We start from the raw sequence: 16827 nt of genomic DNA on the forward strand, positions 1-16827 counted from the left end.
TTTACCATTATATTCAATCTATAAATTTTGAAAGAAGGATTTTACTAAATTATTTAAATCAATTAAAATAATTGCTTGTTTGGTTATTTTTACAACAGTTATTTGCATAAATTATTTAAAATAATTATTGTTAAAAAATAATTTGTAACAGAGAAATTACATTCTTATTTTATAACATAAATGAACTTTTCATGCTATATATATGTTGGAACGCACATCCTCGATACCAATAGTTTAAAATTGTTATCCAAAGAATCAATTCTATACAGCTATAATTTAAAACAATCCAAACCAAATCCTCTTATCTGAATTGGTAACAAACATTAATAGCGGGCTCACCACACTAAAACAAATAAGTTTCTAATATATGTAGCACTCATTTTCTTTTTATATATCACCATTCATCAAGAATGCTTTTGACCCCTTCTATCTGTTTCAAGTAGCTCAACCGGTCAACTCATAAGTCAAAATATCGTAAGTTCGTAACATGAGAAATTATCCTAAATTACCACTAAATCATAGTTTCAATCAATGCTTATATAACACATTTAAAATTTTCAATTTTTACAAGAAGTAATTAATACATCGAAATATTAACGGGAACCATAGTGGTCAATAATTTCTCCAATTCACATATCTACAACAAATTCAGGTTAAAATGAAGGCATATATCGATCATGTGGTGCTCTCCATCACCTTGAGTGCCTCAGAGAATAAGAGAACGTCGCAAGGGATCCATAAGGGACCATCGTTTCTATACCCATATTCATATGAATCATATTCATATTCTCTCTCACTCTCACCCAAAAGCTTCTTGAACAAAGGGTGGTTTACCATCTTTATCTTCATTAGGAATCTCTCGCTATTGGGTCCAACGTATACATAAATGCAACCTTTTGGAGCCACACGATGCATATTCTTCTTCTCATAATGTTGCTTTTCCTCGTTTGTCAACTTACCACTTTCATTCTCTTCAGCGTGCAATCTCTTGCTACCCAATACTTTCTTACACTTCTTCACAAACTCCATCTTAATTCGTTTTTTTGGGAAAAAAGAACAGTTCTCTCTTGGACGTACTCTTTCTATGTATCTAGTTAGAGCATGCAGATGTACGAGAGAAGTGTTTGATTTGTTTATGATATCTGAAATTAAGTTAAGGTTCCTTTCCTTATATAGAGGACTTGGTTGCACGGTTGCACCATTGGTTTGCGAAGATTCTTCGGTCTTATTAATGAATTATTTGTATTTTTGTCGGTTTGCGGCTGTGGGTGTTGAATATTGTGGGCGTAGGGTAGGGGGTGACTAGAGTTGAAATTGAAAAATAGACAAAGTCAAATACTTTCAGAGAGCAAGCTAATAAATTTTGAATCTAGGGTTACAAATAAGACGGCTTTGGTATCTTGTCTACCCTTAATAAAAAAAACACGTGATTTATTAATTAATGGGTTATCGTTTCGAGTGGTCTTTAATTATTAATTATTAACAAAAAATAAGTTATTAATACATACATATAAATCTATATTAATAATGTAAAATATTATAATTCTAATAGTTTGACATTAATTTATACACCGTTATTACATGAGACATTAGTTTTTAACTCTCTAACAATCGTAAAAATTCACCCAAAATACCAAGTTTATTTTTTTGTACATTGTTACAAGAATAGATTTACATTATCAAGTAACTAGAAACTATATTTCTAAATATGATTTTTTAAAGTATTTAATATAAATGTTTATAATTTTATCATACGTGACGATTAAATAACAATGAATATGTAATTAATCTCTCATACTAAAAAACAATTTTATTTATATAAAATATGAATTAATTTAATTGAAATATAATGACAATAAAAATATTTTTATATTTTCATTTAATTATATATTATTATATAATTGTAAAATGTTGAAATTTGTATTTCTAATTAAAAGTCTTGATATCAAATTATTTCTAATTAATTGACAATACAAAAGATTTAAAATGACAATATATCAAATTAAACCCACAAAATGTTAGATAAAAATTATACTAACAAAGATAATTATAATGCTTGAAATTTTCTGTTCGTTAATAAATGCCAGTTTTTTTAATAGTGCTATAAAAATAAGAAATTAAAAATATTTTTTTGAAAGGAAAATATATGTTTAAATTTTTTAATCAATATTACAAATGTATCTTTTCTTTAATTTTTAATCTTTATATTTACAGTAATCATTAATAAAATAGCATATATATCAATTATATATGGCCACTACAAAAAAAATGTGTGATTTGTGACAGTTATTTTGGTAGTTTCTGGCGGTTAGAAACCGCCTCAAATTGCATTATCGGCGTCATTAATAACCGCCGGATCTACGGTCGCCAAAAACCGTTTGTGGCGGATATTTTGTAAACGCTGGTTTTGTGGGCCAGAAAATTCAATCTCTTTCTGGCGGTTTGATACCGCCACAAAATGCATTTTGGTTTGACATGTTTGACAGTTTCTGGCGGTCTGAAACCGCCACAAAATTGCAGCTCTGTTTGACTTGTTCATCATTTTCTGCGGTTTTAAACCGCCACAATATTCATTTTAATTGATTTTTAAACCTCCACAAAATTATTATTATTTCTGGTTGTTTACATTTTCTAGTGGTTTTAGATTGCCATTTCTCGCATTTTCTAACAATTTTAAACCGTAAAAAATATACTTTATTTAAAATAAGAATTATTGTCAATTCTAAAATAAGAATGATTTGAGATGCAGAGGAAATAAGGAAACACTAGTTATTTAGTTCTAAATTAACCGTCTCTATGAATCAAATTATTGTCATTATTGTTAAATTTTTAATCGTCAATATAAAGCTCAATATTAGCAGAATAATCCTTTTCCAGTTTAGATCCCATCTGAACCATACATGAAAAAAAGGTTCAAGACAAACGATAACAACTACCTGGATGCGTGCCCCAGATTTGGTCTGCAGGCCTTTAATAGTTTCCCCACCTCTCCCTATGATTAACCCAACCTATATAAAAGAAACCCATGTGACTTGAGGTTATATACATTAACATAAAACATGAATAATGACCTTTAATAAAAATAAGATAGAGATACTCATTAACGTATAACATGAATAATGACCTTTTCATTTGGAACTTGAATCTGAATTTGTTCGGAGCCCACAGTAACTTGAGCAGGGGAGAGGCCTCGAGCTACAAGTGAAGGAGAACCCCCAGCATCAGCCTGTAGAATCTCAAAACAAACCATCAACAAAAGTGTTAGAATAAATGCAAAAAAACAAAAAGGATATCAGCAAACTAATAGTCAATAGTATTTTGTTATTTTCTTATAAACTTTCTCTGCTACATAGGAACTGGCTTTATATTGTTATATCTTTTATTCAAGTGTTTATATTGTCTTAATGATTATGGCATTTTAACTTACTGCTACAACTATTAATTACTATCCTGCAACTTGGCATTTGTCTAAATTATTCAAGTGTTTATATTATTCAAGTGTTTATATTGATTATGACTTAGACCCTTGAGCTGACACTTCCATATGGATGGACTCACTTCCATATGAATTAACTAAGGTCCTGTCAAAATTGAAAGATGATGCAGCAACAGCAGACAAAAAACTTTAATAGATCCTATCACCGTATGCAAGGGTTCTTTGATCCAAAATGAGCTTTAATTTAACTGAACTTTCTTTTACCAATAACATGTCCAGCTCCTTGACCATTGGTTTTTATACAAGGAAAGCCTCAAGCTCGCTCAGACCAAGCACCAGGACAAAATTCGACACTATTACAATATGTTTATGACCTACGGTTTCTTCCTTTCCATGATGAACCAGGCCGCGTTAATTTGGGTACTTGTTCCTTACTCTGCAGTTTCACGAGAGCATTAGGGAAAAGTAGCAATAGAGCAGGATAGCTTATGCACAACATAAATGCACAACCTTTACCTTGTTTACCAGTCTTGGTTTTAGTTGTTTTTTCAGAATAAGGTTACGAGCTTGTTTCTTCTTTTCTTCTGCCTTCAATTTGGAGAGACTGGGCTTGAATATAATCATCGTTCGACCGATCTGACCGACAGCCACTGAACCGGTTGCTTCTTCCAACTGCTTCACCACATCATCTAACTCCCCTGGACAGCTCCTATGTATTTTAATCTGTAAATACCATCCAGATTGCAAATCAGGATCCAAGATTTTGAAAAACTTAAAAACTTTTGCATTTTACTAGTTACAAAGCAAGAGGGGAAACACAAGATGAACACACAATCGTAGACACATTATGTGGGCTAAAAGATGACTCACTATAGTCTCAAGTCTACAACAGCCTAATTTGCTGACTAAATCAAGATAAAACCCACCCAGACATCAATGAATCTCGCATAATTTGATTCAATTTTTTTTACTACTTTGTATGAAGGAAATATTTTATAAAGTGCTTCAATAATTGAAAAGTACTAAACAAATATGTTCCTTGAATCGAATCCATAGTCTGCTCTAACTAACGATTGGTGATGGGAAATTGGAAAAGGTATCAAGTGGTTTGAGGATTGAGGCCAAAAGGCACCGCACCAATGTTTGTTACAATTTCACCTAAGGCTCAACTAATACATATCATAACGAAGAAGACGTTTTCACTGCTCTTACAAACCAAAAAACTGCAACTAATGTAATTAATTCCAAGTGTTAAAAACCTTCACTGTAGCATGTTAATGTAATCAATCGCAAGGGTTTCGATGTGGTACCTGTAATAAAACAAAATCATCATATCAATACAGGAATTTAAACTAGTATCTTTGTGAGATCCTAGTTTAAATTCCTAGATTAATAACAGAGAATTAAAATGACTTAAATATATAACATAAAATAAAAAGTTACATAATAACAGAATTTAATTCTAGCCAGCTCTAATTAACTAGCTACATATATATATAAGGTTGGTGAAACAGATTTATCAACATAACTGTAAAGAAACTAACAACAGCAGTATAGCTTAATTACCATAGGTTTGTCATAAAACGGGAAGTTTTACTCCCATCCTCGACCTCGAAGCTTGGGAGTCTTTAGAGCAACAACATCCAAAATTATTCCATATTGAGAGGATAAGCAATACAAAGATCTCTTCAATTCTCCCACATTGGACAAAAAAACAGAAAACAACGTTAACAGCAAAAGTGCATATCCAATTACAACATCCAAGATGCAAATTCAGTGCAACCATAAAAGAAATGCCACTTCTTATATTAGCTTATCAAGTTTCATGTTGTAAAACTGAAACACGCCCACTCCATTAAATTTCCCTTCACAATGACCAATAAAATTCCAGCAAAAGAGATACAAGAATCACAGCTACCCTAATTCAGCAGGAAAAAAAAAACACTATTAGCCCATAAATTTCAACAACGCACTGACCCTAAAAAAATGCCCTGAAACCCAAAACCTAAACCAATTTAATTAAAACAAAGCAAAATTATAAAAACCAAATTAAATTATATTGAGGCCTCAATATAACTAAAATAAAAAAATATAAAAAATACAGTCGTCACATGAGTTTTTGAAAGGTATGTGAATGTCTTCCTTACATCAAACCCTGTTGCAAACGTACTGAACAAGAAATACAATGGACAATAAAAAAAAATGAGTTAAACAAGTACATATCAAATTAATTAATTGGATTAACAATTCTATAAGTCAATAAATAGCGCAATACATGCACAATATTTCTAATTGTGGAAATAACAAAAAGTAAAACCAAATTGGCAATTATAAGAGATGTCAAAATCATTCTCTTAAATCCGATTTACAGTCCATACAAAGTCAAAAAAAGTAGAAAAAGTAAGAAAACATTTGTTCACGAATCTCGTGTGTGGGTGCATGGCAGTGGCATCAATTCATCTGTTTTTCCACCAATTATATTTTGAACCTAAATTTGAGAGAGAAAACCATAACTGTAAAATTAACATTGACAAAAATTATCAGAAACAAAAGTAATCATCAGGACAAGATTAGAACATATCCAACCCTTTGATTTTCCCAACTTATATTTTGAACCCTAGATTTGGGAGAGAGAGAAATAGGACAAGATTAGAACAGGTCAAACCCTTTGTTATTCCGGATTATATTTTAAACCCTAGATGTGAGAAAAAATGCAGAAATTTAGAAGAGGAAGAAAAGCTAAAACCACAACTATAGTGAACCTTGGCCAAAATTATCAAAAAAAAAGTAATTATGAGAACAAAATCAGAACATATTAACTCCTTTCTTTTTCCCAAATTTCATTTTGAACCCTAAATTTGAGAAAATGTGCAAAATTATCGAAAGCAGAAGCAATAACGACAAATTTAGAACTAATCACACCCTTTTCCCCCCTAATTATGTTTGAACCTATATACTTGAGGAAGAAAAATACAAAGAGAGGACAATAAAGACAAAATTACAACTACAGATAGGGATGAAAATAAATAAGTCTTAAATAGAGAACTATAACTAAACATTTATAATGACTGGTCTAACCTGATTAATTTGTATAATAAAAAAGTTTGTTAGAAATATCAAGTCCACGTATTTATCTATGTAATATAATAATTTTTTTTAATACATATTACATTATTAATAGTATAATTAAATAAGTAAATTTATAATAAAAAATTAAATTAATATTCTTTGCATTTGTTGTTTTTACAAAATCAAAAACAGAAATTCTAACCGGATCTTCGTATGAAATGAAAACGTTTTACATTTTCATTGTAATCTGTAAATAATATTTCTCTTCTATATCAACTTATTAGTTAGTAGATACAAAAATAATGGCAAAATATAGAATCTGCCACATGTATATATAGGGGTGCAGTGTTATTGTCTTTTGCATATAAAATTGTATTCAATATTTTTTTTGCTTTTGTTAATTTTCAAAACTTTCATGATAGTTATATATTTAAAAAAAAAAAATTCTAACAATAATGAAATAAACCATTTTTTACTATGCAAATTAAGAAGAAAAAACTTGCATGTATATTTAAGAACAAATTTATTAATTTATTTTAAATTAAGTTTATTATAGTTTATTTAATATCGTAAATACAAAATAAAATTTTAAATAGATTATTATGAAACTTTTAAAAAGGTTAAGTTTGGTTTATAAAAAAATCTATGATAAACCTTAATTTCATAAAACAAGAATTACCTATGCAAAGTCTGACGTATTTTTAATCCTAACTGCAATTAATATATTGGCCAAAATTAACAGAAACAAACGCGACCAGTAGGACAAAATTAGAACATATCAAGCACTTTGTTTTTCCCAATTATATTTTAAATCCTTGTTTTAACAACAACAAAAAAAAAATGCATTGAGGAGAGGACAAAAAGCTAAAACCACAATTACAGTGAACACCGGCCAAAATTATAACATGATTTGAAAATAAATATATATAATTTATAATTAAGACAAAATTAGTAAAGACAAGATTAAAAGTCATGTATCGACATAGTTTGATATCATTAGATAATCATGTTCTTTAAATATGTAACTAAAGGTTCAATTTTCAAACTTCTATATATTTTCAAAAAATATTTGTTAAAAAAATTAATTATTCTTTAAATAAATCCTAATATCTAGAAGGATCGATTAATCATTTTCGGTCCCCAAAAATCCTGATACACCTAAAAAGGAAAGGATTAAGAGTCGTATTGTTTTTATAACATAAATCATATTTTTATACCATATATATGTTGGAACACTCGTCCTCAATTCGTTCTATTAAAAGAATTAATTTTCTCTGAATCAATTCTACACAGCTCTGAAACCATCCAACACTAAATCCTTCGATGATAGGATTTAATTGATAAGGAACATTAATAGCCGGCTTTAGCATAAGTTGTACACGCTGCAACAAATAAGTTTCTAGTCTACATATACTATTATTATAACAACTCACAAGGGTCTCGTAACATTTGAGTATAAATTTCTCTATTAACATTTATAGGTGAAAAAAATACAAAGAAAAATTGAAAGGCATTTTTTAATGCACAGGTTGAAGTCAACTCATCATAAACTAACGGGTAAAAGTTCTTTCATACAAGAATTTTTTCTTTTTAAAATGAGTTAGTTTAAACTTATAAAAAGGTTAATTTCATTTTTTGTGGTCCTCAAGTGATTGCTTAGGTACATAGCAGAAGTTTGTAATGAGCAGCAGAAATGAAGTTAGGAAGAAGCTGATGAGGGCATAGAAAAGGCACAACCAACAGAAGCCACAGCATCAGCATCAGCATCAGCATCTAGGGTTCCCTCCATCTCCGCCAGTGCCTCACAGAACAAGTCAACGTGGCAAGGGAGCCATAAGGGACCATCGTTTCTATACCCGTATTCTCTCTCTGCAGCGTCCAAAAGCGCCTTGAACAAAGGGTGGTTCGCGATCTTTATCTTTATCACGAACCTCTCCCTCTCGGGTCCAACGTAGACGCAAATGCAACCCTGTGGGGTCAATCCACACTTGTTCTTCTTATTCTTCTGTTGCTGTTGTTGTCTCTCCTTGTTTCTCAACCTTCCATAGCTTCCACTCTCATTGTTTTCAGGGTGCAATCTCTTGCTGCTTCTCAATACCCTCTTACACTTTTTCACAAACTCCATCATGTTTTATAATATTTACGAGAAAAAAGTGTTGAACATGCGAGAGATGGGAAGCAAGAGATATGGGAAGTTTAAGGTTTGTGTCTTTATATAGAGCAGTTGCAGTTGGTTACACGCTAGTCTTACTCTTTGGATGCATGTCAGTTTGCGCACGCTGTGGATTTTCCAAAGGGCGGAAAGGGATAGATGCCCTCTTCAATTCTCCATTCTTTTTTAATCCCTTTTCTACAAATGCAATGTCTAAAGTGGTAATATACGTGGACTTAGTCAAATCTTACCATAAGAAACTCATTTGGAAATTTTTATTATGTATTATGACGCGGGTTAGATATCACTGTCTGCTCTTTAAAAAATTCTGATCCGCTTATATATTTGACGTTGAATTGGTATTTGAGTTTAAGTACCCCATGGCTGACCATTCACACATTGGAAAACTGTCAAATCGATCCATTGATATTTTTTCAAAATAATTATTATAAAAATTCATAAACCTATGCTATGCAATGATTTGTAATTAGTTACTAGTATAAACTTGTTTTATATTATTATCACATAACTTATTTCTTTATGTTATAATATAATAATACCCGTCAAAGGAATTTTTTTTTATATACATAATTATAGTATAATAATATCATTCAATGTTTGCATAATACATTATATTGTTAGCATGTTTATAGTACAACCCATTTATATATATATATATATATATATATATATATATAAATTTTCTTATATTGTGTTATTTTTTTAAATTAGATATCACTTTATTATAAGATTTAAATAAAATAATAGTATTAATTTTGATTTTTTAAACTTATCTTTAGTGTGTGTATATATATATATATATATATGATTGTAAATAATCTTGTTAATTATAATTATAATTTTATTTATTTGTGCATCTAAATAAATTATTATTAAAAATAAGTTAATTTATCTATTTTTTAATAAATATTATACACATATAAAAAATTAAAACATTTTTAATTATTAAGTGAGTCGATTCATCAATTCATTGGTAAATAGGTTAAAATTTTTAACCCACTTCATTAAGCAAAACGAGATAGGTTCATCGGCATTAATTCTTACATATTAGTGGCAGAGCGAGTTGAAGAATCATTTTGTCAATATATATAAATAAGAGATCAACTTATTTAAAAATAAATTTATCTAAACTTACTTCTTTTAATAACTAATATTTTATATCAAATTTTAACGATTTAGTTGTTAAATTAAAAATTTTTAATACATAGATCAAGTTTAAAAAATTTGAAAATTATTTGATACTTTATTTTATTGATTAATTAATTAAATAAAATATTAAATAATTTTCATATATATATATATATATATATATATATCAATATCTTATTTGATTCGGGTATAATTGTCTCCCGTAAATAATGTGTGATTTGTAAAACAAATATTAATAATTTAACTTCAATCGGATAAAAGTTATATTGACAAAAAAAAAATATTAATTTGTCTATTTTTTTATAATGTTAAAAATAGTTAAGAAATTAAGTTTTTTAAATGCATTAAAAAGTTACAAAAATTTCTTTAAATTTTAATCATTACATTTATTATTTAAAGGGATTATTAATAAAATCTCATATAACAATATAAAATTAAGAACCGGTAAGGGTAAATTCGAGGATGTGGTTGGTGGGTGAGAACAGGAGAAAACAAGTTCCCCGCCGCAACCAAAGAATGATCAGCGGAAAATAAATAGTTATATTTGTCGGATAATCATTTTTATAATACTTTTTTATGCTTTCATTTTTATAATATTATTTTTATATTTACTTCTTTTTTATCTTTCATAAATCATAATTATAAAAATAAAAATAAAAACACAAAATATTATGTAACATTACGAATTTAATTTTCATAAAGTATCAATTAATAAATTAATCAATATAATGTATACAAAAACTATAAAGTAATCAGTATAGAAATTATTTTTTAAATTATATAATAATTTAAAACTGAGTAACACTAAGTGTATACAAAAAAAAAAAAAAAAAAAAAAAACTCTGCAGTTTGACATCTTATAATTAAATTTAAAAAAAGAAAATGCAAATGAAGTGGTGGTGGCGCGCTGTCATTCCTGACGGGTAATTGGTTAGCGTATAATGACCATAACTTTCCATTTGCATTAATGGGTTTTTAATAGGTCTCCGTCTTCGTCTCTGTTAAGTCAACTGCGCCTTTCTATTTATCTATTTTAAAGGGATACATGAAGAATCATCAATTTTTTTTATCTCTATTTTTAGTTAACTATAATACTCTTATTTGTTATCAAAAATAAATTAAATAATTGCTATATTTTTAAGTGATCACTTGGAACCATCAATTTATTTATTTTTATTTATAATTTTTAAAATTTAAGAAACACAAAATACATCTTCTTTTTTTTTAGTAGTTTTTATAATATAAATAAATAGAAATAATGTTTTAAAAACTATACTAGTCTTCAAAAAGATTATGATATTAAATAAGAAATAAATCAATAGGTCATTAATTAAATTATATGACCTAGTCTTTAATAAATTTTTAGTAAAAATATTCATGTTATATATATTTTATGCCTATAAATTTCAATACCATTCATTTCATGTTTTAAAAAATATTTATAAAAAAAAATTATAGTGAGTATGATATCGATAGAACAAAAAAATTATAAACTAGTTAAATTATATGAATTAATATAATTAAATATATAACTTTAAATTAAAAATATATGATAAAAATTACTTAAGTTAATTTTTATAACAATAAAGTATATAAAATTAGTGGTTACTAATGTGTTAAATAATCACATTCAATTATCCCGTTTTATCTAAAATATTTTTTTACGAAGAAATACATGAAAAAGTATTTTATTATAAAAAAATTAATCATAAGCACCATTTATCATAAAAAAATATTATATATATATATATAACAATTAAAATCACAAAATATGAATTTGTGTAGCGTTCATTGATGCAGTCCAAAACCACCACAACCTAAGTTCAATTCTCACATATATATTGCAACTAATCACAAGAACAACAACGGAAGAAAATTACATCAATGTAAGGAGAAAAACAAAATTTATACCATTTTTAACTGTAATAAGTTTTGAGATGTCACCCCGAGTCAAATGTAAAACTCATCGAAATATTAGCTCGAATCAGTGTATTATTCGGGTCTTGATCGATCCAGTTTAAGCAATTGGTCTAAGATGGATATTAAAACTATGGATAGAATTTAAATACATAAATGTAACGACCTATCTTAGCTATCATACTTATGGATCATCTATCACTAACAGCGAAAAGACAATTAATCACCAGAAATTATATTTGCAATAACTAGGTAGGTACATATATCATGCATATAAATGTAAGAGCAAATATACAAAGTATAAAGCAATATACACACACATTAATATTGAAAGAGTAGAATATAAAATCTTAAATTGTCGGTCAAGCAACATCTATATAGACCAACAAAATGTAGTTATCAACTACATCAGCAACAACATGGCCCCACATGATCATCACAGTCTAAATCATATAAAAACATGTAAGAGTAAACTAAATTTCAACAACATGCAAGTATAGAAAGAAAATATCTATACCACTAACATAACTCACATGTAAACCAACTCTAAACACCTCATGGTTTACCACTGTCACCAATTCAACAAAGCAACCAACATGTTTGAAATTTAAACACTCAAGCAATTTAAACATTCACCACAATCATACCATACAATAAGGTATTCATTTAGTGTATATGGACAACAATTAATGCACACCAAATCACATGCATGCACCACGACTAATATGTTGTCATGCATTCACCTACAAAAATCTCCTAATACACTTGAGCAGTCTAAGTTTCTCGACCTTACTGAAACAACTTGATCACTTTCACATCCACTGCGCTTGCTTGATCGACAACTAAAATGGGATATCAATATCTACTTATGATTTCTAGGGTGTAGCCACTTACACTAGAATAGTTCGATTCCTCGGTTAGACATACTACGACTTTGACATGCATTACTAAGTTACTTATGAAATTAACTCACTAATTATCCTCAAGGAACCACACAACATTTTCAATATTTAGATAGGAGTGGTAGCTCTCAACTTCATACTTTACTCCATATTGACTAAAGTCTTAAAGTAGACTCAACAAAATCTACTCTAAGAGTTTTCAACAATTGGTCTCCTAGAACGCCAAAACAAGATTCCCTATATGGGATCTTCAACCTTCAAACAACACCGTCTCTTCTAGTCTTAAGTCAATCAACATACTTTAATGTATACAACATTCTCAATATCAACGCCTCAACATACATCCTCTATATACACTACTCCAGGTCAATGCATATAGAAACAAAATCACACCAATCATAATTAGAATACTAATACTCAACAATTCTTCCAAGATTAGCATGTCAATGCTCAACAATTTATTTAATAGTGCCTACTTCAACTACATAAATATAGCATGTTAGTATTATATTATCACCATCCTATATACAACATGCAATAGACTAAACAGTTTTATTCATGTTCAACATTCAACTCACCAATTAATAATTAATTTCAAAACAATGCACTTTCGACACACTCAACCCGCGTCCAATGCCACTAAGGCAAGGAATTTTCTACCTCGTTAACGTTCAATGCCACTCAACCCTTACCTAGCATGACTGAGGTATGAAACCCTTGGGACCTTATGCTTAGCGTGGAAAAATTCACATATGGCTTCATATAAGACAGAGAGTCTTTGCCTAATCCACGTCTGATGTCACTTCACTACTATCCGACGTCATCTAGGCAGAGAGTATCTACCTTGATCACGTTTAGTGCCATCCAACTAGGGCCTAATGTCACAAGTCAAAGACTTTTCAATGCTCTAACACCCAACGCCATTAAAACCACACCCAACGGCACTCCAACCTGAGATGAGTCTCTCTCTTCACGGTTAGTGCTATTGATCTTACGTTTGGTGTGAATGACAAAGTGACCTCTAGTTGGAATTGTGTTTGATGCCATGAAGGTATGCCCTACGTGACTGTGATTTCTACATAATGTAGATGAAGAAAATTGTCTCATTCACCTGAAAATCAGCCAACACAAGCATGCAATTGCAACATTTCATACAAACACATCATCTATAACTAAAATTCGAGTTCAAACCATACATACAACGATAGATATATTAATTCCACTAAATTATTCTCTTGTAAACCAAAACCCCAAGGTCCAACAACCCTAGGTTAGATCATGCAATTCACCCACACAGTCGCAAGCAAGTCAACAACCAAATCAATGCATTTAGCTCAAACATACAACAAGAATCTGATTTAACTTCTCTTACCTCGCAATCAATATGAAAAAAAGGAAGAGGGAAGTAGAAAACTTTGAGCTTTAGGGAAGCTTCCTACCAAACCATCAACTTGATTCTCAACTTCAAGCTTTGAATCTACAACCCAACAACAATCCTCACACACTAGAGGAACCCAAGATGGAGAGAAGAAGAAAACTTTAGGAATCATAGTCTATCTCTCTAGAAGTTTCTCTCTCGAGGTTCTAAAAAATATTAACTTATGAGGCTAGTTCTTAATAGAAATATTATATATTTCTTTCCCTCAAGGTAAACTAAATCTATGGCTAGAAACCCTAAAAAATAACTAGACTTTGAGAGTTCCTCAAGTCTCAGAGCCCCACAACACATCTTAAACACTAGATACATAGTTATTGCTAAAAGTAAATAATTAATAAACTTACAATGTCACACTAAATGTTGTAAAGATATTGTGTATTGTTGTTTGTTATCCAATTAATTATATGTATGGAAAAATTGTTTTATATAATACTACCCTAGCTAGTATTATTTAAAAAAAATGTTTTAATAATTAAATTTATAATAAAAAATATTTTTAACTATTTAGAATTATTCTTAGGAGATGTTTTGGCACATGAAAATTTTTTCATGTATAAAAATCATAAATTCTAAAAATTATATTTTTTTAGGAATAATGAAAATATGTTTAAGTAGTGATTTTAAATGTTTCTAGAAATATTTATAAATGTTTCTGTACAGGTAGGGGGCTTCGGCCACCACCCTATCGGTGGCCGAATGGCAGAACCAAGAAGCCGAACGCCAATCTGCCACTAGGATAGGCCTATCATCACTTGGTACTCTTAATCAAAGATTAGGGGTTAATTAGTCGATTAAGGTGTATTACCTAATACGGTAAATATGTTGCAGGGCCCATGGGGTCCATGGCTCATAAATGTCAGTATAAATAGCTCAGGTCAAAAGGTAACGTCACTGTTCATTAATTACCCTAGATATTCGTGCTTGTCCTGACTTGAGCGTTTGAGTGCCTTTTGCAGGTACCAACCCCTCCACCGGAATATTCGATCGGAGTACTCGTTCGGCCCTCAGACTACTATAAGATTACTGGTGTATCCTTTTGACAGGTACAGTTCCAAGTGAATTAAAGATTTTTATTACACTAAGTAACAAATAAAGGTAATTTAACAACTTTATCATATTAAAATTCTATTTTTAACTTGAGAATATTAGTTTTTCACATCTCTTAAGATAATATTTTAATAGAAACTTATACAAATAATGTTTCCAACAAATAATATTTTCTATAAATATTATTTTTTAAATTATTTTTTTTTAATATTTCCAATGCAAAATACTTGATAGAATAAAAACTTGCCGTGTAAGATATGTTTATCTATAAACTTTCCTTGTAACATAAACATTCCAAGAAACTAACATAAACATTCCAAGAAACTAACATAAAAGAAAGGGAAAACGGTGGTTTTGGTCAAGTGATCGTGGCTTGTGAATTTTGGTCAATTGGTATTAGAAAAATCATAAGAGGTTTGGTTACCAATTGAACGATATGGATAAGCATGATCTTTAAATTTTAATTAATTCTGATTAATTAATCACAAATTCAGAATCAAGTGCCCATAAATAATTGGCTTATGCGTTTATCTTGAAGGTAAAACTTTCAAAAAGTTATGTCTGCCCTCAGACAAGTGGGTATCCTTTTTCTAGAATCCTTTTTAGGTTATAGAATGAAATTGAACCACATGTTATTAAATCATTGCACGTGCCCATTTATTTTTAATTAATATGTGCAGTGGGAGAGTAGAGACCTGTAGTTATGAATACGGTTTTTTAATATGAAAAGTTCAGCCAAGATACATGATTGACTAGTAGATAATTTTTTTTTGTATATAGATAATTTCTTGTTTGAACTCTTTTAATATTTAATAACATGAGATAGACTGATTTATATTGCATAGTTAAAAATACCAATCAAATTAAAATCAACAGTTAATTCTCTTCATCATCATGCATGTTAAATTAATCATGTTTATTTTTAATTATTACTTCTCGACAGTGATTTGATAACCTGAGGAAAAAAGGAAAAAGTTTTTGTACTGAATTGAATCATATTTTTCTTTTATCTTGTGTCACTCTTTTTCACTTAAAGACAATGATACTTATTATATATGGTTTGAATATATTCTCATTCGAATAAATGTTCTATTTAGCGTCTTACTTCTCTTGTAGAATATATTTATATAATAAAAAAAATGTGGCATACACTACCTTACGTAATTATCATTCAATGTAATGTCTTCATTTATTTAATAAAAAAGTATGTGTAATATTTAAAATACTTTTAATACTATTATCTAATTAATATTGAATCTGGTGTAAAATAATAATATTGAATTTTCACCTTAATAACTCGCACAATAAAAATTAATACTATACTATTGTCAAAATAAAACACCAAACTTAGTTAAAAAAACGATACCAACAATATTAAAATCAATATTACATTTAAAATTCAATATCTAAGTTTTCTCCGATATATCCATTATTTTTTAAGGTTCTTACATTGGCTGATTCCATAAATTGTCATTTATTGACTCTAGCTTTCTGCATTCAAAACCTTTAATTAGATAAGGATTTTGTAAAAATTATCCATGCGCCCTACTAAATTTATTTTGTTTATGTATTTATAAAAGATAAATTTCTTATTATCACCAACATGATGTGATGTGACACATAATTTTTTTTCTCATAAATATATAAACAGAAGTTTGATCTTTAAATTAATGTATTTTTATTAGAAAATATTACA

At 29.0% G+C, this 16827-nt stretch overlaps 2 protein-coding genes across 2 annotated transcripts; both read right to left on the reverse strand.

The window, feature by feature from the left end:
* Positions 1 to 675: 675 nt before the first annotated feature.
* LOC109816450 (auxin-responsive protein SAUR71) lies at positions 676 to 1029 on the reverse strand. Its single transcript, XM_020381475.1, has one exon. The coding sequence runs from the start codon at positions 1027 to 1029 to the stop codon at positions 676 to 678; it is 354 nt and encodes a 117-aa protein (XP_020237064.1).
* A 6924-nt stretch (positions 1030 to 7953) lies between these two features.
* LOC109816449 (auxin-responsive protein SAUR71) lies at positions 7954 to 8759 on the reverse strand. Its single transcript, XM_020381474.3, has one exon. It carries the CDS (start codon positions 8631 to 8633, stop codon positions 8205 to 8207), a length of 429 nt encoding a protein of 142 aa, XP_020237063.1. The 5' UTR covers positions 8634 to 8759; the 3' UTR covers positions 7954 to 8204.
* Positions 8760 to 16827: the final 8068 nt, after the last annotated feature.

Source organism: Cajanus cajan, chromosome 2 (genome assembly GCF_000230855.2).
Source record: "Cajanus cajan strain Asha chromosome 2, NIPB_CcT2T_4, whole genome shotgun sequence".
Taxonomy (NCBI): domain Eukaryota; kingdom Viridiplantae; phylum Streptophyta; class Magnoliopsida; order Fabales; family Fabaceae; genus Cajanus; species Cajanus cajan.